This window comes from Balaenoptera ricei, chromosome 1, assembly GCF_028023285.1.
Source record: "Balaenoptera ricei isolate mBalRic1 chromosome 1, mBalRic1.hap2, whole genome shotgun sequence".
NCBI classification, from domain to species: domain Eukaryota; kingdom Metazoa; phylum Chordata; class Mammalia; order Artiodactyla; family Balaenopteridae; genus Balaenoptera; species Balaenoptera ricei.
The window spans coordinates 64808507-64836375 of record NC_082639.1 but is presented as its reverse complement, the minus strand read 5'-3'; the positions used below and the strand labels follow the sequence as shown (position 1 = coordinate 64836375).

Genomic DNA, 27869 nt, shown 5'->3' with positions numbered 1-27869 from the left:
TTCTTCTGTGTTGGCTCCTTAAAGGACTTTAAATGCCCATTTCCATTTAAAAAAAGAAGAAACAGCGGAGCAAGGCTTCAGCTCTCTGTAGAACAGCCGCTGATGGTCAGGGGCAGCAAGAAGCCTGCGTGGAGGTCAGCCAGGGAGAGCTGCGGAGGGATTGATGTTGCCCTCGCATTGACTTGCTTCCTCATTAGTGGGGATGGTAAACAACAAGCTAATTACATTCTCTGGAAGAAGAAAGATGAGATGGGGAAACAGAAGAAATTATGAAAAGGGATCCGGAAAGCATGCCACTAGTTCATTCATATTGAAAACATGAGTAGATGAGACAAAGGAGGTGTGCTCTGAGCTGTGAGGCTGATGCAGTGCTCCTGGTTAATAGAAGGCTAATATTTAAATGTGATGATAGAACAAAGCCAGGGCAGCCTTGAATTTCCTGTTTTGAGAGAAAACACTGAAGCTCCTGCCAAATAGGATTCAGGGACTGTTCTTGTGGTTCACTACATGCTCCTTCAATTTTATGGTCTGCTTCGATAATATAACTGCAATTGTGTCCTAATTGTGGACACTTGTACGATTCTGATTTTAATCAGGTGCCTCCATTAAAGTTTATTGCTGTCAATAAAGCACATATTGTGTGTGATTTCTCCTATTCTATGACCAACTCTCTCCACCCCCCAATCAATCATGATTACTACTAATCTCTAACGTTTATTAGGAGCCTACTGTCCTTGGCACTATACTAAGCATATTTTAGGGATTATTGCTTTTAATAGTCCCCATAGCTTTGTGAGGCAGGTACCACCCATATCATAGGTGAAAAAACTGAAGCTTAAAGATGTTGAGCAAGTTGACAGGTCACACAGCTGTGTTTCATCTGGTACTTGGACACATGACAACCTGACTCCAAAACCCTCATGTTTCACCACGCTGTAATACTGTTGATGGACTTGCAGCAATTTACTCATGTACTGTCTGGCCCCTGCTTAGCTTGTGACCAGCAGCAAATATCTCTTGTTTCTAATGTGTTTCTCTGTGTGTGTGTATTCTGTGGCTAACTTCAACCACTCCTAGGAAGGCTTCCACAATCTCCAAATGACTTTCCACCCTTGTTTAACTCTATTCCACTTATTTGACACTATTTCACATAATTAATCATGAGTCCTATATAAAAATCTACAGCAATTGAGCCCAATAGTGTTAAAACTGACATTACTGAGGGTCATGTATAAAAACTATTCTAACATGAGTACAGTATTTCTTGTGTACCTACGTCTTATTTCCTCAACAAAAATTGGAGATTCCTTGATGGGAAAGGGTTGTGTTACTGTAATGTCTTTTATCTTGCAATTTTAGCCTCTTCCAAATAGAAGGGTGTCAATAAAGGCTTATTGATTGGCAGCTGACTAGACCAAGTGAGAAGCTATCCCATTACTTGGTCTGAAATATTTGAATCAAAATATTTGTTTTTATGAGTATGTCCTGTTTCCATTATGCAATATAAACTAATTTTTTCAACTTCTTCCTTATTTTATAATTTTGTTCTACTGATTCGCATTTCTCTTTCTCCATATTAAATCTCTTTCATGAAAACTTTCTCGTGATGAGTTCTCTTCTTTTGCCTTTTTTCGTTACAGTTTCTGATCTCACTTTTCTTCTCACATCGCCCTCATACCTTCTCTGCATTAACAGAGCTTTCTTCATATGCACAGGGCATGCATTTCTAAATGAAGTTTCTTTCATTGTGGCAGAGTGAACAGCTCTCAAGTAATTACCCGAAAGGCCCCCACTGCTGGAGAAGAAACCAGACTATCTAATAACTAAAACACACAAAATAGGGAAAACTTTATTTTTCCTGTAATTTTTATTTTAAGAGCTAATTGTTTGTTTGCTTAATTGGTTCTGCATGAAATCCTTTTGCTCTCTATCCTTGGCATGTTGTCACTTCAAGATTTTTAGTTTTTGGTGGAAGAAAAAGGGGAACAATTAAATATGAAAGGTGAAAAATTATAACCACAAGGGACAGATGGCGTTTATCTGATGTGACAGTTTCCTTTTTCTGCTACAGATGTGTTACACTTCTGAAGAAATGAAGCAAATTCATGACTGTGACAGGAATATTCTATTTTATAAGAATTTTTATACTTGGAACGTAATTATTTTATTGATTGTAGGGATGAATAATGCATATGATTTCAGTTCTGGCCCAGGTACAGAATCCTTCATAATGCCTTTTCTTGATGTCCATTTGGTTCTCTCAAAGAATGTGCTATTCACAGTGTTACTTCTCAGGGCCTTTGGACTTGATTAATTGAATTTTTTCCACTTCACTATTCATTAACCTGATATCCAAATATTTTGAACATTCTTCCTATAAAATATGGCCTCACTGGGTCTCCAAATTAACTTTCATTATTATAATCCTGTTCTCTTCATTTTTAATTTATTTCTAATTTATTGTTTTCTATCAAGTTCTTCTCTTGTTCATTTTGGTTATTGTAGATGATGATGTCCATTTGTAAATGAGCTTTTATTATGTTTCAGGCTTGTCATCTGGAACTTCATTTCTTTACTGCTCTTGTGTATGTAACTGATTGCAATCTTTGATCATTTGCTATTAGTTTTTCATGTTCACTAACTGTGTGAAAGGGAAGTGAAGAAAGGCCCAGAGAGGAGAGGATAATGGAGTCAAAGTTCTCATTAAAGTGAAATGGGTTAAGTATTAGCAATTCTATTTTCATTCTCATAGTGGAGCTTTTCTTTCCTCAGAATATGAAGAAGATTTCGAAGCAGATGAGGAGAAACAAGATGAGAAAGCTAATGAAGGACAGGCTGATGATCAAATGAATGGAATGCCAAAGTCACCCTCAGATGATGAAAAAGATCTTTCAGACCCTGAAAAGGAGAGTGAAACCTTGTTGTGGAAGGCATCAGATGCTGATGACAATGTGAAAGATGAGGTTGATGGATGCTCTGAGAATGAATTGGAAGAGGATAAACATGGCAAGTTGATTAGCTTATCATTTGACATAGGCTGTTTAGCAAGTATACTCACTACTTTTCTTTTCCTTATATTTAATGAGATAATCCTCTTTAAGAGACTGTTTAAAACCTGGTTCCCTAACCGGAGGATGCTGATCAACCCCTCTTCCATAGATATCCAAATTATGGAGTCATTCTTCAATCCTTTCTCTTTCTTTAGTTTGCTGGGATTTTTCAGCAGGGTGTCAGGTGAAGCTTGTAGTGACACATCTTCTGTTTACTTAGAAAGTTACTACCTTTTTTTAATCTCAAACTATCTCTTCTTACATACACACACATATACACCATTTTTGTGGCTTTGGAAAATGAAAAGTAGCTCCCATTCAATTCAAGGAAAAGTTGAAAATTCCTTCCTTATGTTCATTTTTTTTCCTTAACTTACCTTGAACGCAGATGCTGGCATATTAGTTTATGGAACGATTATTGCTCTTGGCAAAGCTTCCCCCTTATAGTCTTCAAACCTAAAATGACTCTGAATGTTCACAGGGAAAATACAGAGCTTTTCTGGTAGATAAAGAAACTCTCATTATCTGAGGCATACCTTAAATTTTTAAGACCTTTTTAAACACCTTAAATTACCAAAATAATGTCCAAAGAAGGAACATATTTCTGGCTTTGTCCCATGAAAGGGTTTGGCCAAGGCTATGTGGGTCTTAGTAAATAAAATATCTTCCCTGGTACATTCTGGGCATTTATCAGTGATAATAATAACCCTGTCTTATATTTAAGTATGTGTATGTCTTTGTACTTTGCTTTAGACTAGAGAATGAGGTAACATTATGATGACTTTTTGAATTGCTGTCAATTTTCCCCATTCTTTTCACCTCTCAAATTTTTTTCTGTATAAAATCTCAAAATTTTGAATTCAAGGAATACATAGGGATTATACAAAATAAGAGTAAATTAAGTAATAAAGTAATCACAAGAACAAATATTTAGTTTGTAGTTCTATTCTGTTCAAGAACAAATTCAAGCAAACCTATTCTAAAATTTCATGCAGACATATGCAAGGCAATAAAATAAAGAACAGAAATTATTTAGAGTAAGAAAGAAGATAATTTTACTAGGAACTGCACATGAGACCATGACTATGCTTGAACTAAAAATTTAATCCTGAACTTCCCGACAGTCAGAGTAAAGAGTGAAGCACAATGTGAAAAATTAGAGTGATTTTCACTTTCAATATATTTGAAAACAAGTTTTGCTGCCATTTTATTATAGTTGAAAGAACTACTCTATATTAATGACCTAGCATTGAGAATTTTTTGTAAAGTCTTAAATGAGGTTTTTTCTTTAATTTCTCAAGTTACATTTTATGTTTCTAGGCATGCCAAAACATAGCTTTTTACCCTCATTTTGAATGTGAATATTGGATTTAAGTTTATATTCCTATATGACATAGAAAAAGTTAAAGAAGTCTATGGAAAAGTGATGTCACCTGAATCAAATTTTAAAGAAACTATACAAGTGACTTGGACCTGGAAAAAGATTGAAAGTGTGTTTGCTTATAAATATAACCGGTTCAGAACAAAGAAAGACTCAGTTTTTAATTTCTTCAATAATTGTGGTGAATTATGAAGTATTGATTTCACAAAGGGTCAATACATTATTTCAATATATGGTAATCTGGGGATTATTTTTGTAATGCATAATCAACTTGCTTTCTTGGGATCAAATGGATTTTTTTCCAAGATAGAGTAATTTTTTCTGTTTAAGCAGACAAGGATGTAGGCAGTACTTGGATCTTACTTCGAGGGAAGGCTTTAATCATTTAGACCTGTAATTACTGAATAACTGATAGTGATAGGTCAACATTAACACTGAATACTACTTGCATTTAAATAACTGGAATCTTATGTTTAAAAAGGTATCCTATAGGTACTGTTCATTAAGACTATTTTGTGCTAAGTGCTGTGCTAAATATTTTACATGAATTATCTGATTTACTTCAAACAACCTTATAAAAAAGCAGGTACTTTTAATCTCCATTTCACAAGTAAAGAAACGTGGAAATGATGAGATTGAGTAACTCACACAGCCAGAAACTGGTGGAGCCAAGACGCAAAATTCAGAGCATGGATTTTGGAGAAAAACAATATAACATTTCTCCAAATCAGCCAATATCCACTTATCTGAAATTAAAGCAAGTCCCCCCAATAAAAGGATTTTGTTTCCTTAAGAATGTACATTTTAGAGGCATTTACCTTGAGCTCTTCATCTTATCCTATTTTTTAGCCTCTGTTTTTTTGTTTTTTTTACTTTTAAACGGAGGAAATTAAAATGGACATTTTCTAATTTTACCCAAATTTACCTCTCTCCTTCCTGGATGGACTCCTCCAATCCACTCCCAGGTCTTTTGCTCGTTTCCAGTTCATCCCCTTTCTCTTCCATGAGACTCTCCTACTTCGGCAGCCTTCACTGAGCTCTTTATTTTATGAAACTCTATCATTCAGTAGTTCATTTGTCACTCACTGTTTCATGTGTGTTAAAATTTTGCCCCTCAAACTAATTACACAATTTAATAACACAAAAATTAATTATACTACAAAAGCTAGGACTGTATGTTGTCTTTGTTATTCCTCACAGAGGTAATTTCCTAAAGATATTTTGTGAATATTAAGTAGTTACTTGATTAACACCAAGAATACTAAAATACTTTTGTTAGTGCCATGATATCTAGTTACATTTATACTATATGATTATTACTGGAATTTTATTAAAAACATTGTATAGAGTTAGCTGCATTATGTAGATATAGAACATATAATATTTTAAATAGATGTGTAGGGCTTCCCTGGTGGCGCAGTGGTTGAGAATCTGCCTGCCAATGCAGGGGACACGGGTTCGAGCCCTGGTCTGGGAAGATCCCACATGCCGCGGAGCAACTAGGCCCGTGAGCCACAATTACTGAGCCTGCGCGTCTGGAGCCTGTGCTCTGCAACAAGAGAGGCCGCGATAATGAGAGGCCCGCGCACCGCGATGAAGAGTGGCCCCCGCTTGCCACAACTAGAGAAAGCCCTCGCACAGAAACGAGGACCCAACACAGCCATAAATAAATAAATAAATAAATAAATAAATAAACCCAAAAGTTTAAAAAAAAAAAAAAAATAAAATAAAAATAAAAATAATAAATAGATGTGTAATGAAAGCTATCAGAACATATAAAATCTAGTCCACAATGTTGGGAAACTTAAGAGCCAAAAATTAAACTGGCTATTTTATTTTGTTTTTTCAATAACGATGTTATTAAATAATCCTTTTTAAGAGCTCCTTTGCATCCTTGGTATTTACATTAAAACTTAGCCATTATTCTGAAGTAAAATTTCATTGCTTACTACTCTTTCTTTCCTCCACCACCAGGCTCCTTTATTTTCCATCCCTTTATTTTGATAACCTGACCCTGTGTTATTCAAAAACATGCTTTTTAGCATGAGGAGTATCAGAATTAGATATTTCATCCAGCAAACAAGAAATGTGCATTAAAAATGATAATGACATGATAGATTCCTTGGAACACTCTATTGAAAAGCCAGACAGCACTTCATCTTCAAAAGTGTAAGAGGCATATTGTGACCACTGAATCCTAGACACTGGCACATCCTTTTTATTGACATGATTAAGAATCTCGCTGTTAGTGTTTGGATGTGTTTCATTTGAACCTGCCTGCACCTGTTCCCAGAGGGCAAACAATTGCCCAGGCTGTCACTCTTGTGACAAGTCGGCCCCATTTAAACTGCCAGTGAACAATTGCATCGGCCCGCCTTGATGAATACACTGTGCTGAACAGCCTGCAAGTGATGGAGTGCCAGGGACTGCGTGCCCACTAAGAGAGGACCCTGCTTTACGAATGATGTGTGAGACTTCCCATTGTTTAAAAAGAATGACAGCTTCCTTTTCTCTGTGCTTGTGTTGGCAACCCCAGGAGCTAATTCACCAGTAGAAAATATATTGTCATAGATGAATGTTATAAAGTTGAGGGGAAAAGTGTCATGTTGCTGAGAATAGACTTTTAGGGACAGTTTGGATGATAGTACCTATGAGTAAGAGGTAAAGACTAAGTAGCTCCTTATGAGAAAGAGAACGGGGGGGGGGGGGGAACGGGGGGGAGAGAGAGAGAGAGAGAGAGAGAGAGAATCTGTTCCTAGAATACAAAGAAAAGCACATAAGAATTAAAGCGAAATTTTTTTCTAGTAAGAAAGATAGTATTTTACTTGTGCTATTTTTCAGTCTGTTGAAGAGGTAGGCCTTAAAGACTTTGAAAATCTCAGAATCACAAAAATATTCTGTTTACTTGATTTACTGACTTCCAGTATCTCACTCTTCCTTTCTGGGCCTGACTGTGGGCTTGAAGAGATGCATATGAGGGAAGCCTGCTCCTTCTGTGTTGAAACTGTACATGCTAGGAAACCACGCTCTGTGGACTTCAGTGTCACTTGACTCCCTCTCGGACCAGAGAGGATTAGGGGAAGATTGTAGGCAGCTTTTGGCTAGAATCTATGTTTGTGATTTTTTGCATGATTAGCCACACTTTAGTTTTTCTTAATTGTAAGAATTCCTCAATTCATCTTCACTTTTGGATTGTTGAAGTAGGAATTCATGGCTTTCAGGTGAATACTTAAATGCAGCATCATCTTTTAGTTCACATAAAATACTTTTCTATGAGGTATTTCTCTACAGTTTTGAATCTGCCCTGTACATAGTGATGGCACTACTGAGGCACTCAATAAAATCTTGTGAAATGCGTGGCTGGTTGACTAGATTAATGGACAATTGTAAAAAGATTTAAGCAGCAAAATGTGATACATGATTTGATTATATTCCAGTGTTTTAAGTATTTAGAAAATCCAGTTAAAGGTAAATAAGGAGGAACTTTTAAGCTTTCTTCTTCTCCTCCTGCTATATCTGCATTTACTTTAGATATTTATCCTTACAAAGTAATGTATATATTTGTCTCATTGGCAAATTGATAATGAATTACCAGTATGAGGACATGTGTTCTCCCTTACACCAAATAGCTAGTTACTGTTCATGGATGGAATTCAATGATTTCTGCTTCTACTGTCATTAAGCATACACTCATTTGATGGTATTTATTGAGTACAAACCGCTTGTCTAATCAGGTATTATTGTACATGAAAATATTGACCAAACCACAGTATCTAATATAAATATGAACAGATTTTGGTGAACTCATGAGTATAATCTACAACTGTTAATATAAGGAATAGTAGGACACAAGAATTCATATGTCAAGGCTAATTTGAAGAAAATAGGTGTGACACTTATGCAGATTTTTCTGGGAAACCTTGGACCAAGGAATGGGAAAGAGACATAATTTGTGTTAGAGCTCAGAGTAGTATTGGGTCCACTGGGTTGGGATACATGGTGTGTTATTGGAGTGATCTAAATTTTTAACTGAATTTTCATATTTGAGTTTGTGAACTTAAATCGAGGTGTCTATATGGGCTTCAAGCTAGTAAGCTAAAAACAAAGTAGTTAAAATCAGGACATTAGTGGAGGAAATAATGAATTTAAACTGTAGTAAAACAATGCATCATGCTAGAGGGTGAAGGAATGATTGAAAACTGAGGTCAGGACTTGTCATTGGTTCAAAACAAACTGTGTAGCTACGGATTACAATAAGAGTATAACAGCTTCTGAGAGAGCTACCCATGGTCACTGTTAAGAGAATGAACAAATACCTTAATAAATATGTGTAGTTGATTTATTGTGCTCATGCCAAAGGAAGCAATGTCTGTCTAGAGTGTGTAATCTCGATGGAAGCAGGGACCTGGCCTGCTTTTTTCTCCATTGTGTCCTCACATGGAGAAATACCAGAACATTGCCTGACACATAGGATGTGCTCAATGTGCATTTAGTGAATGAATGAATCTCTGTAAGTGGCTAGGAAGATGGAGGACAACTCAGGACCTCAGTTATGAGGAGAGAGAGCAGAGTTCATCCTGAATTTGCTGGCCTGGTGCTGACTATGGATGTGTGTGTGTGTGGTTGGTACCTTTGGTCAGGTGTATATCAAATTGACTAGGCAGGCAGTGCAAACAGTGGAGATTACTGACACATATATAGTAGAATATGTAAAACTATTTTCCATTTGTCATCCTGGGGTATAACAGTGGAAATTTAGCTAAGAGAAGCAATAGTGGGTTCATGACAGTGGGTGCCCTCTGTTTGAAGGCCTTTTGGCAGGTAGCGTGGTCTTGGTTTTAATACAGTGGGTCATTACAAAAGAAGTATTTTACAAAAATTGCTCCTTTATAGCTAATGGACATTGGGTATTATTTAACTTCTGTGGGCCTTACTTTCTAGACCTAGAAAAAGAAGATAACTAACTACTCCATTGGATTAAATGAGATGTTTGTAAATTGCTTACCTCAGTGCTTGGTACAGAGTAGGTGCATAATCATGATTCGGTTTTATTTTTTTCCTCAATAAATGGTAACTGTGACTACTATGCTTAATGTGATTTACAGGGTGAAATCACAAGAAAGAAATTTATTAGAATATACTTATCATGTATGATATCAGAGAGAGAAGAAGACTGAAAATCATAAAGCAATGATTATTTGATTTGGTGAGATTAATTTTTATCATGTAATTTCTACAATGATTTATGGAGAGCAGTAATTGGAATTGATTCCCATTTTACAGCCAAGGAAACAGAGCCTTAGAGAAGTTAAGTAGCATAACCAAAGTCAAAGCTGATGAGTAGCTTAGTCATGATTGGAACACCTAAGTTTGTCTTACAGAAAAACATAATATTTTCTCTCAAGCTCATGTTGCGTAAAATAGTAGTGACGGAGAAGAAGGAATAGTTATCAATGAACAGTTATGATGACATGAAAAGAGAAAACAGTGAAGGACTGGGGACTGATTGAATGTGGAAGGAGAAAAGTCAGAGATCCTGCTTAGCGTGTAGAACCATGGCACCAAACACACTGGCTTTGGCCAAGGACTCAGGCAGTGGGTGCAGATCAGGTTCTTACCATGAAGACCAAGGGCAGATTCTTAGCATCAGTACCTGGAGGGAGCACTGGAGAGATAAATGGAATTTGGTAGGAGGCAGAGCTGTTTCCTAACATGCCTCCAAGACAACTTTTTCCCTCCTAATGAAAAAAAAAATTACAATTTACAATTTACATATCGACCCGAAAATTCCTTTATATAAAACGTTCCTTTATATAAAAGTTTTTACATAAAAACTTTATTTCTAAGAGAATAAATAAAATTAGTGTTGAAAATCCCATTCCATGGCCCTAAAGCATTTTGAGCTTTTTTGTAGGCAAAGCCTGGCCCCAGTGTCTGTATGAAAATGAGAGTGAGAAATGAGAGTGAAATGAAATTATACAGGGAGGTTAGAGAGAAATTTGAAAACTGAAATGAGTTTATATGGGAGGTCAGGTAGCCTTGCCACTCAGCGGCCATTCATTCACCTGATCTTTCTTAAGGACTGACTCAAAATTGAACCAGAGCATATTTCAGCCTTTGAAATAAAATAATACAATTAATAGAAGCTGCTAAAGAAAGAGGAGCACTCATTTTTTAAATTATGTGAACAACTCTCAGAGCCAAAAGTGAGAGTCCTGGTGTCAACATTCAGGTGGTAGATAGGATACTTTTGGACATGCAGAACAATTATAACATTGTATCCTAGCTAATTGTGCAATTAATGAAAACCACTGATCAAACAAACCACTAGCACAGGGGAGTTGTTTTTCTTTTTTAAAAAAACAAATGTGAGATGCTTACGAGAGGGGGAGATTATAGTCCCTGAAGTTTCTGAACTAGTACAAATAAGATAGAGAACGACTGTCCTTGATCTGTACGTTCCCCACCGAGAGACAGCACATCCAGATCTTATACAATGGAGATAAAGAATGAGTGGCTGAAGTACGTGATTCCTTTGAGAAACAGTGGTCATCTGGTGCCTGTCAAGGTAGTTGGAAGATAAGAACAAATGGAATTGTGCTTAAGGGGTTCTGTTGCTTAAAGGCTTTTCGGAGTTTATTTTTTACTGCTGTGTAGAATCTCTCACATCTTTGTGGGAACTCAGTATGTCTCAGTGACTATACTTAAAATGCTAAGCCCTGTCATGGAGAGCCGTTGGGGCTAGAGGGAAGAGGATAAGAGTAAAGACAGGTATTTCTTCCCTTAAACTCTGCCTCAGCTGCTACAGCCATCTGGGTAGCTGACAAGCAGAAAAAAACATAAACGGAAAAAAGAATCAGGAGCACACAGAGAAGAGCACACAAGAAAGCTAAGCAGCTTGTAAGTGTGGGCTATTTCATTTGAAAAATATATTCTATAAAAAAATTATAAACACAGGTCTATTTGGTTAAAAAAAATGAAAGGCAGGTTTGTATTTTTCTGGCCCAAGGCAGTGCATCTTCCTTACAGAGTCAGCGTGTGTGTATTACTTTCTTGGAGATTTTTAAAAGTTTTTGTGTGTAATAAGTACTAAACCATTTTTGGCTCTGGTAAGTTTCCAGACTGCATATCTGTAGCATCACATCAGTGTACTGCATAGATCTCCTAGAATCTCTTTTACCGATTCTGTGTGCCCATCTCCAGCTTCTGCATCCTCTGTCTTCTTCAGAGGACAGTCCTGGGCTACTGGGTTTGCTTCACCCTCAGGCACAAAGGGCAAGGGAGTGCCAAGAGTTCATGTTCCCCCCAGGGTGGCCTGTAGCCATGTCTGACTGGAGCAGAGTATGGAAGCCCAGCTCCTTCCTCAAGGGAAGAAAAATTTTAATATAATTTAGACTCCAGAGGTTCCCATGGGATCAGGCTGAGGCTGAGATGTTGCTTGAAATAGCTCTCTTGATTGACTTCTTCCCTTCCCTGCCCTGCTTTACCCACACCCAGAAGAGTTTCTCTTGGAGCATATTTTTAATACATCACTGGCACATGAGTCCTCATCTCAGTGTCTGCTTCTGGGGAAACCCCAAAAAAGACCAGATCTCCCACACACACACATGCACACAGACACACACACACAAGCATTAGCTCAAAATATTAAGTATCTAGGTATTATGCAAATGCATAGATATTTTTACCATACCGAGCTACCAGGGTGTACCAGTATGGCAGGTGTTACAGTAGATAAAAATTTTAACTTTATGCACAGAGAATACTGTGGATACATCCAAGAGGGTAATGAAATAAGTGCTCTTGCTGAACAAGTAAAAGATTATTCAATTTCTTCCATAACAAAATAGATACTAACAAAGGTTTTCCAGTGAAATGGCTTTCAACAAATAAACAAATACAATTGGTTTTCAGTTAAATGCGACTTCGTATTGAAGATTCTATAGACTCACAGATTTCATAGGTCTTTCTTTATCATGACAATTATGTGGACAAGATGGGGAAAGGGTATCAAATCTACTAAACTATATTAAAAATTTTAGTATGATTACTAGCATAATTCCCACAATTATTATTATTAAATTTCCCTTTATGGAAAAGCAATGATGTTGTCATTTTTAATTTTTGTAGATATAAGAACTGCTTCATCAACCTCATCCAGAAGTCACCCATATTCTAGTTGCAGTGAAGATGAATCTGCACTGGGGGACAGGGAAGCCCAAGCTGAAAACAGTCCAAATGAAAGTGTCCGAAGTCCATCTTCTCAGGAGTTGAGTGAAAATGATGAGCCAGGAAAAACCCACCTTCCAATTGAGAATTCTCTAGAAATCGAAATTGATGACCAAGAAATAATGAAAGCAGATGTGGAGACCAAGCCTCTGCCAATAGAGGAAAACTTGGAGAATGATCTTGAAGAAGAAGCAGAGAAAGGAACCCGAGTGATTGCAGAGGGCTTATCTGAGAAGTCCAGGGAACATGTTTCCAAGGAAGAAAAGGAAAAGAGTAAGAGTAACCTTTGGGAAGGAAGCGCTGCTAAGGTGAAGGACAAAAAGGCAGGTCCCCGTAGGGTGGATAAAGGTGGTAAGTATGGCCATTGAGTTGACCTGCCATTGTCTCTATGCATGGAAGCTGACCTTGATCATTGCACTCTGCCAAAGCTTGGGAAATACTATTGTGATAATGCCGGAGGGATTCAATTTTTTCCTATTTCTCTCTGTGTCACATGATCATACATGTATTTTCAGCTTGCTGTTTTCCTTTATTGCATTTTTAAAATTACTTGATAATTCTTATGTAGCCTGTTTCCTATTTTCTGTAAATTCCTTCCTATGGCAGTTCTATCTCAAGAATCAAATAAAACACAATACATGTCTGAAGGCAAGGGTATGTGTAGCTTTTTAGAGGTTACTTAGTATTAGCAATGCTATTTGTTCTTATCCAAATATGCATTTATATGTATATGTAGCTAACGTTGATAGGTGCTTGCTATGTGCCAGTGCTAAACACATATATTAACTTGTCTAATCCTCACAACAGCCCAATATCCCCATGAGTTAGGTTCTATTATCATTATCTCCTTTTTACAGATGACAAAACTGTGGTTTGTAGAGGTTAAGTAAGATGTCAATCATCATACAGCTAATAAGAAGCATTCCTAGGATTTGAATTCAGGGAGAGTGGTGCCAGTTTCTAAAGGTTTCCTATTTTATCGGTGCAATAGGAATTTATAGTTAAATAAAAATATAAAAATTTCATAGAAGACTGCAAACTGCACTTTAAGTTCTCTGAAACTGAGTAACTTTCTGATCCAGGGGTTTCTTGGGTGTGTTGGACAGTTCCATTTGACATAGAAAGTCTTGAAGCGTGTCCTAGGATGATCAGGCCCCAGTACCTTAGACACATGGAAGGTCTGATACTTTTCTCAACTTTAGGAGGACAGTTAAAAGATTGAGTTGTGTCCTGCAGATGGCCGGTTGTGCCTGCAGCTGTTTGGCTCTCACATAGTACCCTGTTCCCTATAACTTGTATCTCAGGCCTTTCCCTGATCTCTCCCATCTGTCTACCCTGCCAACGTGGTGGGCATTCTTTCTGACTCCAAGGTAAAATTTGTTGTCACATTTTAATAGTACTAAAATTCATCTGCGTTTTAAAACTTATGAATGCTTTTTTTTTTTTAAACTCCCACCTCTTTTTTTTTTTTTTTTTAATTTATTCATTTATTTATTTATGGCTGTGTTGGGTCTTCGTTTCTGTGTGAGGGCTTTCTCTAGTTGCGGCAAGTGGGGGCCACTCTTCATCGCGGTGCGCGGGCCTCTCACCATCGCGGCCTCTCTTGTTGCAGAGCACAGGCTCCAGACACGCAAGCTCAGTAATTATGGCTCACGGGCCCAGCTGCTCCGCGGCATGTGGGATCTTCCCAGACCAGGGCTCGAACCCGTGTCCCCTGCATTGGCAGGCAGATTCTCAACCACTGCGCCACCAGGGAAGCCCTATGAATGCTTTTAATGTCTATAACATTTACTTTAGAAACTTAAAAGCTGTTATTAAACCACTGGTGCCTACAGCTAAGAATTTAGGATGTTGAATAGTTACCTTTCCATCCAATCTTTATCATTAACCTTCTACTATGCACTGTGGTCAATAAGAAATGTGTAAGAGAGGGTTCCTTCCATAAAATGTTAAGAGGAAGGCTTGGCACGCCAATAACTGGACAAGGTCAGTAGTCACATGTAAAACCAGAGAAGGTACAAATGTTACAGGGCTTCAAAGGAAGAGAAGACTCATCTGATGAAGTCACCTTGAAAGTTTTCGTGAAGGACGTATTTGAGGAAGGCTTTAAATGTTAGATAAGATTTTGAAGGTGGAATGGAGGAGGATAAAACATGCCAAACAGCAGGAAGAAGCAAGGGATATAACCTTGGAATAAGTTAAACAAAAACTCTAGAATGAGCAGTTTGACAAACTTCAACCTACAGGCCAAATCTGGCCTACCACCTTTTCTTTTTGTATTGTCTGTGAGTGAAGAATGTTTTTATTTCTTTTTTTTTTCTTTCATTTTTAAATGGTTGTAAAAAATCAAAAGAAGAAGAATATGTGATATGTGAAAATTCTATTAAATTCATATTTCAGTGCCAGAAAATAAAGTTTTATTGGACTAGAGTCATGCTTATTTATTTACATATTCTTAGTGGCTGCTTTTGCTCTACAAGGGCAGAGTTAAGTAGTTGCAACAGAGACCCTATGGCCCACGAAGCCCTAAGGATTCACTGTTTGGCCCTTTACAGAAAAAGTTTCCCAACCTCTGCCCTAGAATTATAACATTAAGACCCCCAACATTTTCAAAATGATTTTGCCATATGTGAGTAAAGATTCTTATTAACATACATTTGAAGCCCTTTTATAAAATAATTCAAATTTTTGATCTTGGATTTTATCATTCAATTCTGGTACATGTAATGTATAATCTAGAAAATTTGTACAATTTGGCAAACTGCTGACCAAAAAGGTAGAGATGCTAAAGTTCAGTAGCAACATTGACATTATTACTAGTATTTCTTTTATTTCCACTTCAGAAAACTAGATTGTTTACCTGGATTTATGGAAGTAGAAAACTTTTTGTAAAATAAGATGCACATGATATAGGCTGAAACTAGGGGATAGATAGAATAACAGAAGTATTCGACTAGGATCGTATCACTTGGAAGAGAGTGGGGTTTTTTTCCCCCCTCTGGGTATGTGAAATGAAGAGTGTATAGGTTTATTATTTTTCTCAACTCTTATGGGGAACCTGTGTTCTTGAGTTAATGACATCTATAATTTTAAAACATTTTGTTATTATCTTTTCATTGAGGTGGGTTCAACACTAGATGGCAACGTTTATGACTATTTATCTCTCTTATGCTCTAATATATGTACCAGACCTCTTTATCAGTGTTTATTTTTCATTAACAGCTTATGAAATTACATTTAGCAAATAGAGAAAAGCGGTCTTAAAATTATCTATAGATTTATCACACACAAAAATCACCTTTAACATATGGTCAGTCTTTTTATTTCTAAAGTTAGAGTTTACAAAGTTATGTTTTCATATTTCCATAAAATGTTATATTTTGCTTTTTATTCTTAACCTTATACCATAAGTATTTTTATGTTATTATGTAATCTTCATGAATATGTTTAATGTCTGTGTATTATTCCATTCTGTGTTTTTTTCATAATTTAAACATTTCCCTATTTTTCCTATTTTCACTACTACTAGTAGTACTCTAGTATCTTATTACCTATGATAATTTGAAATTAATAATTATTTTCTTAGGCTAGGTTCCAAGAATTTTACTTTCTGGATCAAAGGTAATAGACATTTTAAGGTTTTTGAAAAAATTTTTTTTCTTAGAAAAGATTGGTTGAAAAGTTTATGCAATACAGAACAGATGAGAATAAGATGAAAGCTAAAGGCTTCCTTGCCTGGCCTTTGTTCTTTTTCCTGAGAGATAGATAACTGTGGATAAGTTTTTTTGCATGCATGATTCCAGAAAATTTTCTCTATATACACACATATATAAATGCATTCATATATTATATATATACAGACCTTATTTTTATATACAGATGGAAACATGATACATTTTTGTTTTACAACTTGCTTTTTTCACTTAACACTGTATCCTGAATATCTTTTCATATCAGCACATATAACTGTACTTTTATTCTTATTTACTGTATATGTTATGCCATTGTATTGCCTTAGTATCTTATAACTTTGCAAATTTTCTTAAAAATATGTTGCCTTCTGTGTAAGAACTGGTAGATTTGTTCTATGGTCCATCTTCCACAAAAGAACAAAATTTCTGGATTACGGAGGCCCAGAGGCAGAGAGAGTAAAGTACAGTGGAAAATAAGATATTAATAAGCAAAATAAAACAAAGACCATGTAAAATATTCAGAATGATGTAGAAGGATTATGGTATCAAAACCTAAGGATTAGTAGATTATGACAGTTGGGTGCTAATGTTTTTAAAATAAACTCAAGGAAATGATGCAATAAATTTGTAAATATTTAGAATAATAGATTAAAGGAAGGGACAGATATTCTCAAAAGCCTTTATATTCCTAAGAAAATTTCAGATAAAATAAACCAGGTCTTGAAAGTATTGTGAGTTATATTGATATTGATGCCAAGCAAAGAGGTTATTGTGGTTCCTCCTCCTTAATTGAGTCTTCAGTTAGGTGGCTGAGGGAGAGAGGGATAGAATCAAAGTTATATGCTTGAAATGAAGGTCATTTAGGTCACTCTGCTGCAAAACACAGCTTATATGAGTTAGACCAGAAGGCTGGTGAAGATTGAAAAGTGTGTATTTTATTTAGCTCCCTGATTAGAACCTTAGATTGCAGTGAAATGGGGGCTGAGATAATGTGTAAAAGATTCTATCTCATTTTGTATAGCACTGAATTAATCAATTTCAACTAGACCTAGAATAAAAATTGTGATTATGTTAAGAATAAGTCTATGGGCTAAAAAAATGACGTACAATTAATGAATGATGTTTTGTTGTGTCTAAGTTAATACAACTTAATCTGAATTGTTTTCACTTAAGATCATAGCAATGGATAAATTTGTAAAGTACTCCAGTCAATGCCTTCATACCTTTCAGGTTGATAACATAAAGCAATAACTTCCTTCTAACTATTTTATAATATGTCACACTTAATTGGGCTTTGTCCAGTCCACCAACAAATCAGGTGAATTTATATAAAAGATATGTCATATGCAGTGAAGTGGATAAAGTAAAAGATTATAATTGCTAGCTACAATGAGATAGTGCCCTTGAGAGTTAATTCAGTATTATAGAGCATAGTGTTATTTTCGTGTGTTTATTTTTCTCTGTTATTTTTAGTTTAAGCTGTCTTAATGCATTGTGACACATGGTGTTCTAATGATGGAACAATTCATGTGGATTTGTGAAATTAATATAATTTATACATTATGAATATAAATAATATATTAAGAATAAAGTATTATATAGTATAAAGTAAAATGTATGTAGAAGTAGGCATTTTATACTTTTATATATGAATCAGCGGAAGTCGTAGTGCTTGGCCAGGTCATATAGACCTAAAAAATGTTAGGACTAAAGTAAAATGCAATTTTATCATCACATAGGCAGGATAGAATGGTCTTGATGAAAGAACAAGAAAATCACATGTTATGAGTTGCAGCCTAAATACAATTTCTAAATGAATTGTGAAAGCATATAGCTGTTTGTTTCAATAGATTTCTTCTGAAATATTTGTTAGGTATCTGCTTTATGCCACACTGTTCCTGGGGTGAACATAACGAAGTCCTTCCCTATATGGGAGTTTATATTCGAGGAGGAGATGTGCCTAACAAGTGAAAGATAAACATGTAATGGGGCATCTGGGCTAAGTGCTAGCAGAAAAGAAAGTCAAGGTAAGGACATAGAGTGATGGTTTGAGGAAGGGGTAGTATTTTTTAGGGCTGTCCTCTCTCAGTGAGGGGACATTTGAGCAAAGACCAGAATGAGGTGTGGGGGTGAGCCACTCTGTCATGTGAAGAAGGAGCACAGGAAGCAGAGGGCCCAGCAAATGCCACAGAGTCTAAATTGGTAGCATCGTTGTTGAGTGAAGAATTTGGAAGGAGGTCAGTGTGACAGGAGCAGAATGGACAAGCCAGAGACTGCAGGAAATGAAGCCAGAGGGAAAAACTTATAGGCCATTGGGAGGAGTTTATTCGGAGGTAGGAAGCCATTGGAAAAATTAGTGCATGCAAATGACATGAGCTGAAAGTTTTGAAAAGATTCTTGCTACTGTGTGGAGGATAGAATTTAGCTTTCTGAGTATGTTATCTTCGAACAGCTGTGGTCTTGAGTTGTGATTAATCCTGGATTTTTGTAAGCAATGTGTCAATGACAAAGGTAACACAGGAACATCTTTACTGTATAGGTAGATGGTGTAAGTCATGAATTTTGTCATAGTGAGTTGTTGGGAAGATAATTGATTGGCTACACAAAGAATGATCAAAGAACACGCATAGTTTTCAAGGTGACTGGGAACTTGGAATAAACCTGCATATATATTTACTCAGCTTTTATGGCCTTCTTATGTTCTTAAAATTCAAATGAAAAGTTCTTGGCAAAACTTTCATCTGATATAGAATTGCTCAAGATACATAGCATTGTTTTTAACGTATTTATTGGAGTATAATTGCTTTACAATGGTGTGTTAGTTTCTGCTGTATAACAAAGTGAATCAGCTGTACATATACATATATCCCCATATCTCCTCCTTCTTGCATCTCCCTCCCACCCTCCATATCCCACCCCTCTAGGTGGACACAAAACACTGAGGTGATCTTCCTGTGCTATGCAGCTGCTTCCCACTAGCAATCTGTTTTACCTTTGGTAGTGTATATATGTTCATGCTACTCTCTCACTTCGTTCCAGCTTACCCTTCCCCCTCCCCGTGTCCTCAAGTCCATTCTCTATGTCTGTGTCTTTATTCCTGTCCTGCCCCTAGGTTCTTCAGAACCATTTATTTTTTTTAGATTCCATATATATGTGTTAGCATAAGGTATTTGTTTTTCTCTTTCTGACGTACTTCACTCTGTATGACAGTCTCTAGGTCCATCCACCTTACTACAAATAACTCAATTTTGTTTCTTTTTATGGCTGAGTAGTATTCCACTGTATATATGTGCCACATCTTCTTTATCCATTCATCTATCAATGGACACTTAGGTTGCTTCCATGTCCTGGCTATTGTAAGAAGAGCTGCAATGAACATTGTGGTACATGACTCTTTTTGAATTATGGTCTTCTCAGGGTATATGCCCAGTAGTGGGATTACTTGGTTGTATGGTAGTTCTATTTTTAGCTTTTTGAGGAACCTCCATACTGTTCTCCATACTGGTTGTATCAATTTACATTCCCACCAACAGTGCAAGAGGGTTCCCTTTTCTCCACAGCCTCTCAAGCATTTACTGTTTGTAGATTTTTTGATGATGGCCATTCTGACCGGTGTGAGGTGATACTTCATTGTAGTTTTGATTTGCATTTCTCGAATGATTAGTGATGTTGAGCATCCTTTCATGTGTTTGTTGGCAATTTGTATATCTTCTTTGGAGAAATGTCTATTTAGGTCTTCTGCCCATTTTTGGTTTGGGTTGTTTGATTTTTTGATATTGAGCTGCTTGTATATTTTGGAGATTAATCCTTTGTCAGTTGCTTCGTTTGCAAATATTTTCTCCCATTCTGAGGGCTGTCTTTTCATCTTGTTTATGGTTTCCTTTGCTGTGCAAAAGCTTTTAAATTTCATTGGGTCCCATTTGTTTATTTTGTTTTTATTTCCATTTCTCTAGGAGGTGGGTCAAAAAGGATCTTGCTGTGATTTATGTCATAGAGTGTTCTGCCTATGTCTTCCTCTAAGAGTTTTATAGTGTCTGGCCTTACATTTAGGTCTTTAATCCATTTTGAGTTTATTTTTGTGTATGGTGTTTGTTAGGGAGTGTTCTAATTTCATTCTTTTACATGTAGCTGTCCAGTTTTCCCAGCACCACTTATTGAAGAGGCTGTGTTTTCTCCATTGTATATTCTTGTCTCCTTTATCAAAGATAAGGTGACCATATGTGCGTGGGTGTGTCTCTGGGCTTTCTATCCTGTTCCAGTGATCTATATTTCTGTTTTTGTGCCAGTACCATACTGTATTGATTACTGTAGCTTTGTAGTGTAGTCTGGAGTCTGAGAGCCTGATTCCTCCAGCTCCGTTTTTCTTTCTCAAGATTGCTCTGGCTATTCGGGGTCTTTTGTGTTTCCATGCAACTTGTGAAATTTTTTGTTCTAGTTCTGCAAAGAATGCCATTGGTAGTTTGACAGGGATTGCATTGAATCTGTAGATTGCTTTGGGTAGTAGAGTCATTTTCACAATGTTGATTCTTCCAATCCAAGAACGTGGTATATCTCTCCATCTGTTTGTATCATCTTTAATTTCTTTCATCAATGTCTTATAGTTTTCTGCATACAGGTCTTTTGTCTCCTTAGGTAGGTTTATTCCTAGATATTTTATTCTTTTTGTTGAAATGGTAAATGGGAGTGTTTCCTTAATTTCTCTTTCAGATTTTTCATCATTAGTGTATAGAAATGCATGAGATTTCTGTGCATTAATTTTATATCCTGCTACTTTACCAAATTCATTATTTAGCTCAAGTAGTTTTCTGGTAGCATCTTTAGGATTCTCTATGTATAGTATCATGTCATCTGCAAACAGTGACAGCTTTACTTCTTCTTTTCTGATTTGGATTCCTTTTATTTCTTTTTCTCTGATTGCTGTGGCTAAAACTTCTAAAACTATGTTGAATAATAGTGGTGAGAGTGGGCAACCTTGTCTGGTTCCTGATCTTAGTGGACATGGTTTCAGCTTTTCACCATTGAGAATGATGTTGGCTGTGGGCTTGTCAGATATGGCCTTTATTATGTTGAGCTAAGTTCCCTATATGCCTACTTTCTGGAGGGTTTTTATCAAAAATTGGTGTTGAATTTTGTCGAAAGCTTTTCCTGCATCTATTGAGATGATCATATGGTTTTTCTCCTTCAATTTGTTAATATGGTTTATCACATTGATTGATTTGTGTATATTGAAGAATTCTTGCATTCCTGGTATAAATCCCACTGGATCATGGTGTACGATCCTTTTAATGTGCTCTTGGATTCTGTTTGCTAGCATTTTGTTGAGGAGTTTTGCATCTATTTTCGTCAGTGATATTGGCCTGTGTTTTCTTTTTTTGTGACATCTTTGTTTGGTTTTGGTTTCAGGGTGATGGTGGCCTCGTAGAATGAGTTTGGGAGTGTTCCTCCCTCTGCTATATTTTGGAAGAGTTTGAGAAGGACAGGTGTTAGCTCTTCTCTAAATGTTTGATAGAATTTGCCTGTGAAGCCATCTGGTCCTGGGTTTTTGTTTGTTGGAAGATTTTAAATCAGAGTCTCAATTACAGTGCTTGTGATTGGTCGGTTTATATTTTCTATTTCTTCCTGGTTCAGTCTCGGAAGGTTGTGCTTTTCTAAGAATTTGTCCATTTCTTCCAGGTTGTCCATTTTATTGGCATATAGTTGCTTGTGGTAATCTCTCATGATTCTGTGTATTTCTGCAGTGTCAGTTGTTACTTCTCCTTTTTCATTTCTAATTCTAATGATTTGAATTTCTCCCTTTTTTTCTTGATGAGTCTGGCTAATGGTTTATCAATTTTGTTTATCTTCTCAAAGAACCAGCTTTTAGTTTTATTGATCTTTGCTATTGTTTCCTTCATTTCTGTTTCATTTATTTCTGATCTGATCTTTATGATTTCTTTCCTTCTGCTAACTTTTGGGGTTTTTTGTTCTTCTTTCTGTAATTGCTTTAGGTGTAAGGTTAGGTTGTTTATTTGAGATGTTTCTTGTTTCTTGAGGTAGGATTGTATTGATATAAACTTCCCTCCTAGAACTGGTTTTGCTGCATCCCATAGGTTTTGGGTTGTCATGTTTTCATTGTTATTTGTTTCTAGGTATTTTTAAATTTCCTCTTTGATTTCTTCAGTGATCTCTTGGTTATTTAGTAGTGTATTGTTTAGCCTCCATGTGTTTGTATTTTTTACAGATTTTTTCCTGTAATTGATATCTAGTCTCATAGCATTGTGGTCCGAAAAGATACTTGATACGATTTCAATATTCTTAAATTTACCAAGGCTTGATTTGTGACCCAAGGTATGATCTTTCCTGGAGAATGTTCCATGAGCACTTGAGAAGAAAGTGTATTCTGTTGTTTTTGGATGGAATGTCCTATAAATATCGATTAAGGCCATATTGTTTAATGTTTCATTTAAAGCTTGTGTTTTCTTATTTATTTTCATTTTGAATGATCTGTCCATTGGTGAAAGTGGGGTGTTAAAGTCCCCTAGTATGACTGTGTTACTGTCAATTTCCCCTTTTATGGCTGTTAGCATTTGCCTTATGTATTGAAGTTCTCCTATGTTGGGTGCATAAATATTTACAATTGTTGTATCTTCTTGGATTCATCCCTTGATCATTCGGTAGTGTCCTTCTTTGTCTCTTGTAATAGTCTTTATTTTAAAGTCTATTTTGTCTGATACGAGAATTGCTACTCCAGCTTTCTTTTGATTTCCATTTGCATGGAATATCTTTTTCCATCCCCTCACTTTCAGTCTGTATGTGTCCCTAGGTCTGAAGTGGGTCTCCTGTAGACAGCCTATATACAGGTCTTGTTTTTTGTCCATTCAGCCAGTGTATGTCTTTTGGTTGGAGCATTTAATCCATTTACATTTAAGGTAATTATTGATATGTATTTTCCTATTACCATTTTCTTAATTGTTTTGGGTTTGTCATTGTAAGTCTTTTCCTTTTCTTGTGTTTCCTGCCTAGAGAAGTTCCTTTCGCATTTGTTGTAGAGCTGGTTTGGTGGTGCTGAATTCTCTTAGCTTTTCCTTATCTGTAAAGGTGTTAATTTCTCCATTGACTCTGAATGAGATCCTTGCTGGGTAGAGTAATCTTGGTTGTAGTTTCTTCCCTTTCATCACTTTAAATATGTCCTGCCACTCCCTTTTGGCTTGCAGAGTTTCTTCCAAAAGATCAGCTGTTAACGTTATGGGGATTCCCTTGTATGTTAATTGTTGTTTTTCCCTTGCTGCTTTTAATATTTTTTCTTTGTATTATTTTTTGATAGTTTGATTAATATGTGTCTTAGCGTCTTTCTCCTTGTATTTATCCTGTATGGGACTCTCTGAGCTTCCTGGACTTGATTGACTATTTCCTTACCCATATCAGGGAAGCTGTCAACTATAATCTCTTCAAATATTTTCTCAATCCCTTTTTTTTTCTCTTCCTCTTCTGGGACCCCTATGATTCAAATGTAGGTGCATTTAATGTTGTCCCAAAGGTCTCTGAGATTGTCCTCAATTCTTTCCATTCTTTTTTCTTTATTCTGTTGTGCGGTAGTTATTTCCACTATTTTCTCTTCCATGTCACTTATCCATTCTTCTGCCTCAGTTATTCTTCTTAGCATGTTTTAAGATGGGAACAATTTGTGTAGTTTCAAAGCAAGCAGAGGAGAGGGAATGAATTTAGAAAGCTTGCCTACAAATATTGCAAACCATATCCTTGCTACCACTTTTCAATAAATTATCAAATTTAAAAAGAATTGGTAGAAATTGAGAACTGTCAGCAATAGTACAGGGACATAAGGCCTCTCATCATTATAGGTGAAATCGTTAATTGATACCTCCTTTTTTGAAGTACATAGAGAAACATATATCAAAAGCTTCTAAAAATTATCATGCTCTTTGACCCAGAAATTCCAGTTCCAACAATTTATCCTAAGGCAATAGTCAGAAATAATAAAATAATTATAAGTAGTATTTTAAGTAGCTTTATAATCACAAAAATGGTAATAATTCAATATTTAACACTAGGCAGTTGGTTAGCCAAATTTTAGTAAAACCTTATTAGAATATTCTGTGCAGTTATTGAAGAATAGTTCTTATTTAATGATATGTGGATATAGTCACAATATATTGCTAAATGAATAAAATGGGATACAAAATGTCATCTAACTGAGAGTAAAAAAATACTTAGAAATCTTCCAAGATATTAACTAATATTTGTTTCTGAGTGGTGAAACTAGGATATTTTTGTTTTCTTCTCTGTACTTTTTATCGTTTCAAGCTTTAAGTAGTGAATATGTACTATTTTCATATTTTGGGAAAGTACAATGTATATATTATTTTAAAATATGTTTGTTTCATAATAAAAGAAGCTCACATTGGAATGCAATAATATTTTGGTATTTTAAAAACATCTTGAAATATCCTATATCATTTGAGTGGAAAAAGTATTTCTCTGTGAAATTCTCTGTTTGAGCCTCTTCCATTTTGCTACAAATGCTGTGGGAACTGACAACTCTCTTTGCTTTTAATGGTCATCTTTATAGCAAGGTGAAGGAGCGGAGCCTTGAGGGATGAAGGGCTAAATAGATAGAGGAAACAGGGTGATGTGTCACATTGCTGGCATGGGAGTCTCAGCATGCATAGTCCTCCTTTACTGTAGGTGGAAAACGGTCAAAGTTAGACAGTGGCCAAGGTCTTGCTTTTAAGTTTCAGTTTCAGAAGAACATCTGAGAAAAAAATGACCAAGTGAGGTCTTTTCTGATCTCACACCTAATAAATCCTTAATGCTCAGGCCAGTGTCCCATTCTTGCTGAATCTGAAGCAGGCAGCACCAAACTGTCCAGGCTCTCATTGACTTCCAAAGCCTAACCCTCCAGGGGCAAGCCAGCTGATGTGGGCAAGTGGTGATTACAGTCCTGAGACAGAAAGATTACATGCTTCAGGCAATTCTGAGTGAGTTGTAATTTTCAGATTATGCTAGTACTGTTTGGCTTCTTAGAATAGTCTTTTGGTTCAGTAGCTGCTAATTGTTTATTATTACTATTATTTTTGTAAACCATATGGAAAAAATTTTCAATTGACGTATAATTGACATACAGCATTATATTAATTTCAGGTGTACGACATAATGATTCAATATTTGTAAAATAAACCATATTTCTTTTTAGCCTGTGGACTACTTGGGGGAGAAACCTAGATGTCCTGTTGGCTCTGATGAAACAAAGCTTCAGTAATTGATACCAAATCAGGCTTCATCCCACCCTCCTGCCTACCAGCCTTGGGATTTCTATTGCTTAGTCAGCAAAGCAGATTTATACACAAAGACCTAAAACACTGTTTATTTAAGCTCTCTAGTTATACAGTGCTGTGGGTAAGATGATATTTAAATTATAGGTACTGTGTTATAAAGTTACTAAAGGTTGGCTTGGTTTTAAAAAATCCAACTATAACCTAAGTTTCATGAGTTGATGTCATCTTTAAATTATTGTAAAAGACTTTTTTTATTTGGTGTATTGGATGAATGAGGAACACTGATGTTCAAAACATTTTTTAAAGAGAATACATTGGAACTATGTGATGCACCTCTTTTCATTTCCATGTTTGTTCTCTTAAGATTAGTATAGTTAAGTCATTCCATTTTTTCTCCAAAAGCCACATGAGGCAGATATTTCACTATTTGTTTCCAAACACAGAGGGATCAGTAAGTAACTAACTGCTCCTTAGCAATTCACCTTAAACTGAGCAAGGGACCACATTCTAGTTGTGTTTTTTCTTGAAGTACAGTCTTTGGACCAAATTGCTCAGAATATCTGAGAGGAAAGAAAGCAAGAAAGGAAGAGAGAAGGTAGGTAGAGAAGGAAAGGGAGAGATAGAGAGCAAGGGAGGGAGGGAGGGAAGGAGGGGTGAAATGGTATTTTGGAGAAACTGTGCTCTTATCTAGGAGGGCAAATCTAGGTCTAGTGTTATTTGAGTGAGCTTTTGTTAACCAGGAGGCGGCATAATGTAAGATGTCAGGGATTTAGAGACACAGGTCATCAGATGTAGACAGGGATGTAGACAGGGATGTGCCAGACACTAAAGACAAAGTTAATGGATATTAAAGTGTTGTCGAGAGTTATCAGGTTGGGCGATAATACTTATAATAGACATGCTCATCATTTCATCATCTATTATTATTTATTAAGTGCTCAGGCACTTGCTAATAAGTGAAATATAAGCATGTTCTACAGGTATTATTTCATTTAATCCTCCCAATGTAACCACTGAGTAGATATCTCTTTTTCACAGATGGGTAAACTGAGGCTTAGGCTTAGGATGAAGAACTTACCCAAGCTGACACAGTTAGTATGGGACTTGAACTTCTTAGGTCTTTGTGTTCCTAAAGTTCAGTGCTAGTAATCAGCTGCAGATAACAGGAATCTCTACAACAGCTTTTACTGTCAAATTTATAGGAATCATGCAATAGCTTTTTGGCTCTGTTCACATGGAGTGAGTATTGGGGTCAAATCACTAAAATCTGCTAATGGATGAAATGCTTATAGTATAGTCAGTTCTGGTAGTTTTAGAAATCTAATAGAACAGTGATGATTGGGATTATACAAGCCATAACACGTTTCTAAAAAGCAAAAGGCAACTAAACTCCTTTCCAGTCATCTCATTGCATGTGTATTTGGCAAATCCGTCACTGCTTCTGGCTGTTGCCTTTTTTTTTTTTTAATGCAAGTATTTCTTTGCTTTGATTTCTTTACTTCATGATCTTCTATTGTGTTTTCTTTTTGAAATCATAGCTTGAACTCTGTTTAATCTTAATAAATGTTAAAAACAGGGTCATATTTTAATGTGAATGCTTTTAAATTAATCCCACTTTCTGCTGTTCCACTTACAATGTTCCCATGACCTGTTTTTTACACCTTTTGATATTTTATATGGTCTCCAATCAGTTGGATGGGTAGTAGCTGAAGCTGTGGGTCCCGGCTGCCACTGCCACTATGGCTCTGAGTCTGGTGTTAGCAGTGCAGACAGAGGAGAGAAGCACTCAAGGAAGGTGGAGATTGACACAGGTGCAGGTAAGGGCACATCGTTACCTAGGAAAGACCTTCAGAAATCCTCTGCAGAAGACAGTGCTGTTTCCATCTTTCATCTTCCTATCCTTGTTTCCTCCCTCTACCAGCTTTATTTTCTTTTCAACTAGTGAATATGATGGCAGGAGGTGGAGGCATTAAGGGGAGCTTTGGAGCTGACAGCAGATATGAAAGTTGGTCATTCTTTTTTGAATACAGTGGTGCTTAGAATTTTTTAAAAAAGGACTTCAGATAATGAAAAATACTGGTAGGGGTTTTCAGACCAGTCTTATTTCTTAGCCTGCCTCCCAGTTAGCTGACCAGGTAGGTGGATATACCTAACTGACCCATTGGAGACATGAAGAGCCCAGGCACATTTCATGATGATTTACTTGAACTCCTTATTTTTTAAAACTCGGGAAGTATTCATTGCC

At 36.3% G+C, this 27869-nt stretch overlaps 1 protein-coding gene across 4 annotated transcripts in view; it reads left to right on the top strand.

The window, feature by feature from the left end:
• Positions 1 to 27869, top strand: part of ERICH3 (glutamate rich 3) — a 116997-nt gene that overhangs the window by 79069 nt on the left and 10059 nt on the right. For 3 of the 4 annotated variants that reach the window (XM_059924526.1, XM_059924509.1, XM_059924499.1), the window contains 3 exons: positions 2773 to 3006; positions 12562 to 13011; positions 27316 to 27441. In XM_059924526.1, the coding sequence (XP_059780509.1) occupies positions 2773 to 3006; positions 12562 to 13011; positions 27316 to 27441 (810 nt within the window). The remainder of the gene's footprint in view (positions 1 to 2772; positions 3007 to 12561; positions 13012 to 27315; positions 27442 to 27869) is intronic. The other variant, XM_059924518.1, reaches the window with a different exon arrangement.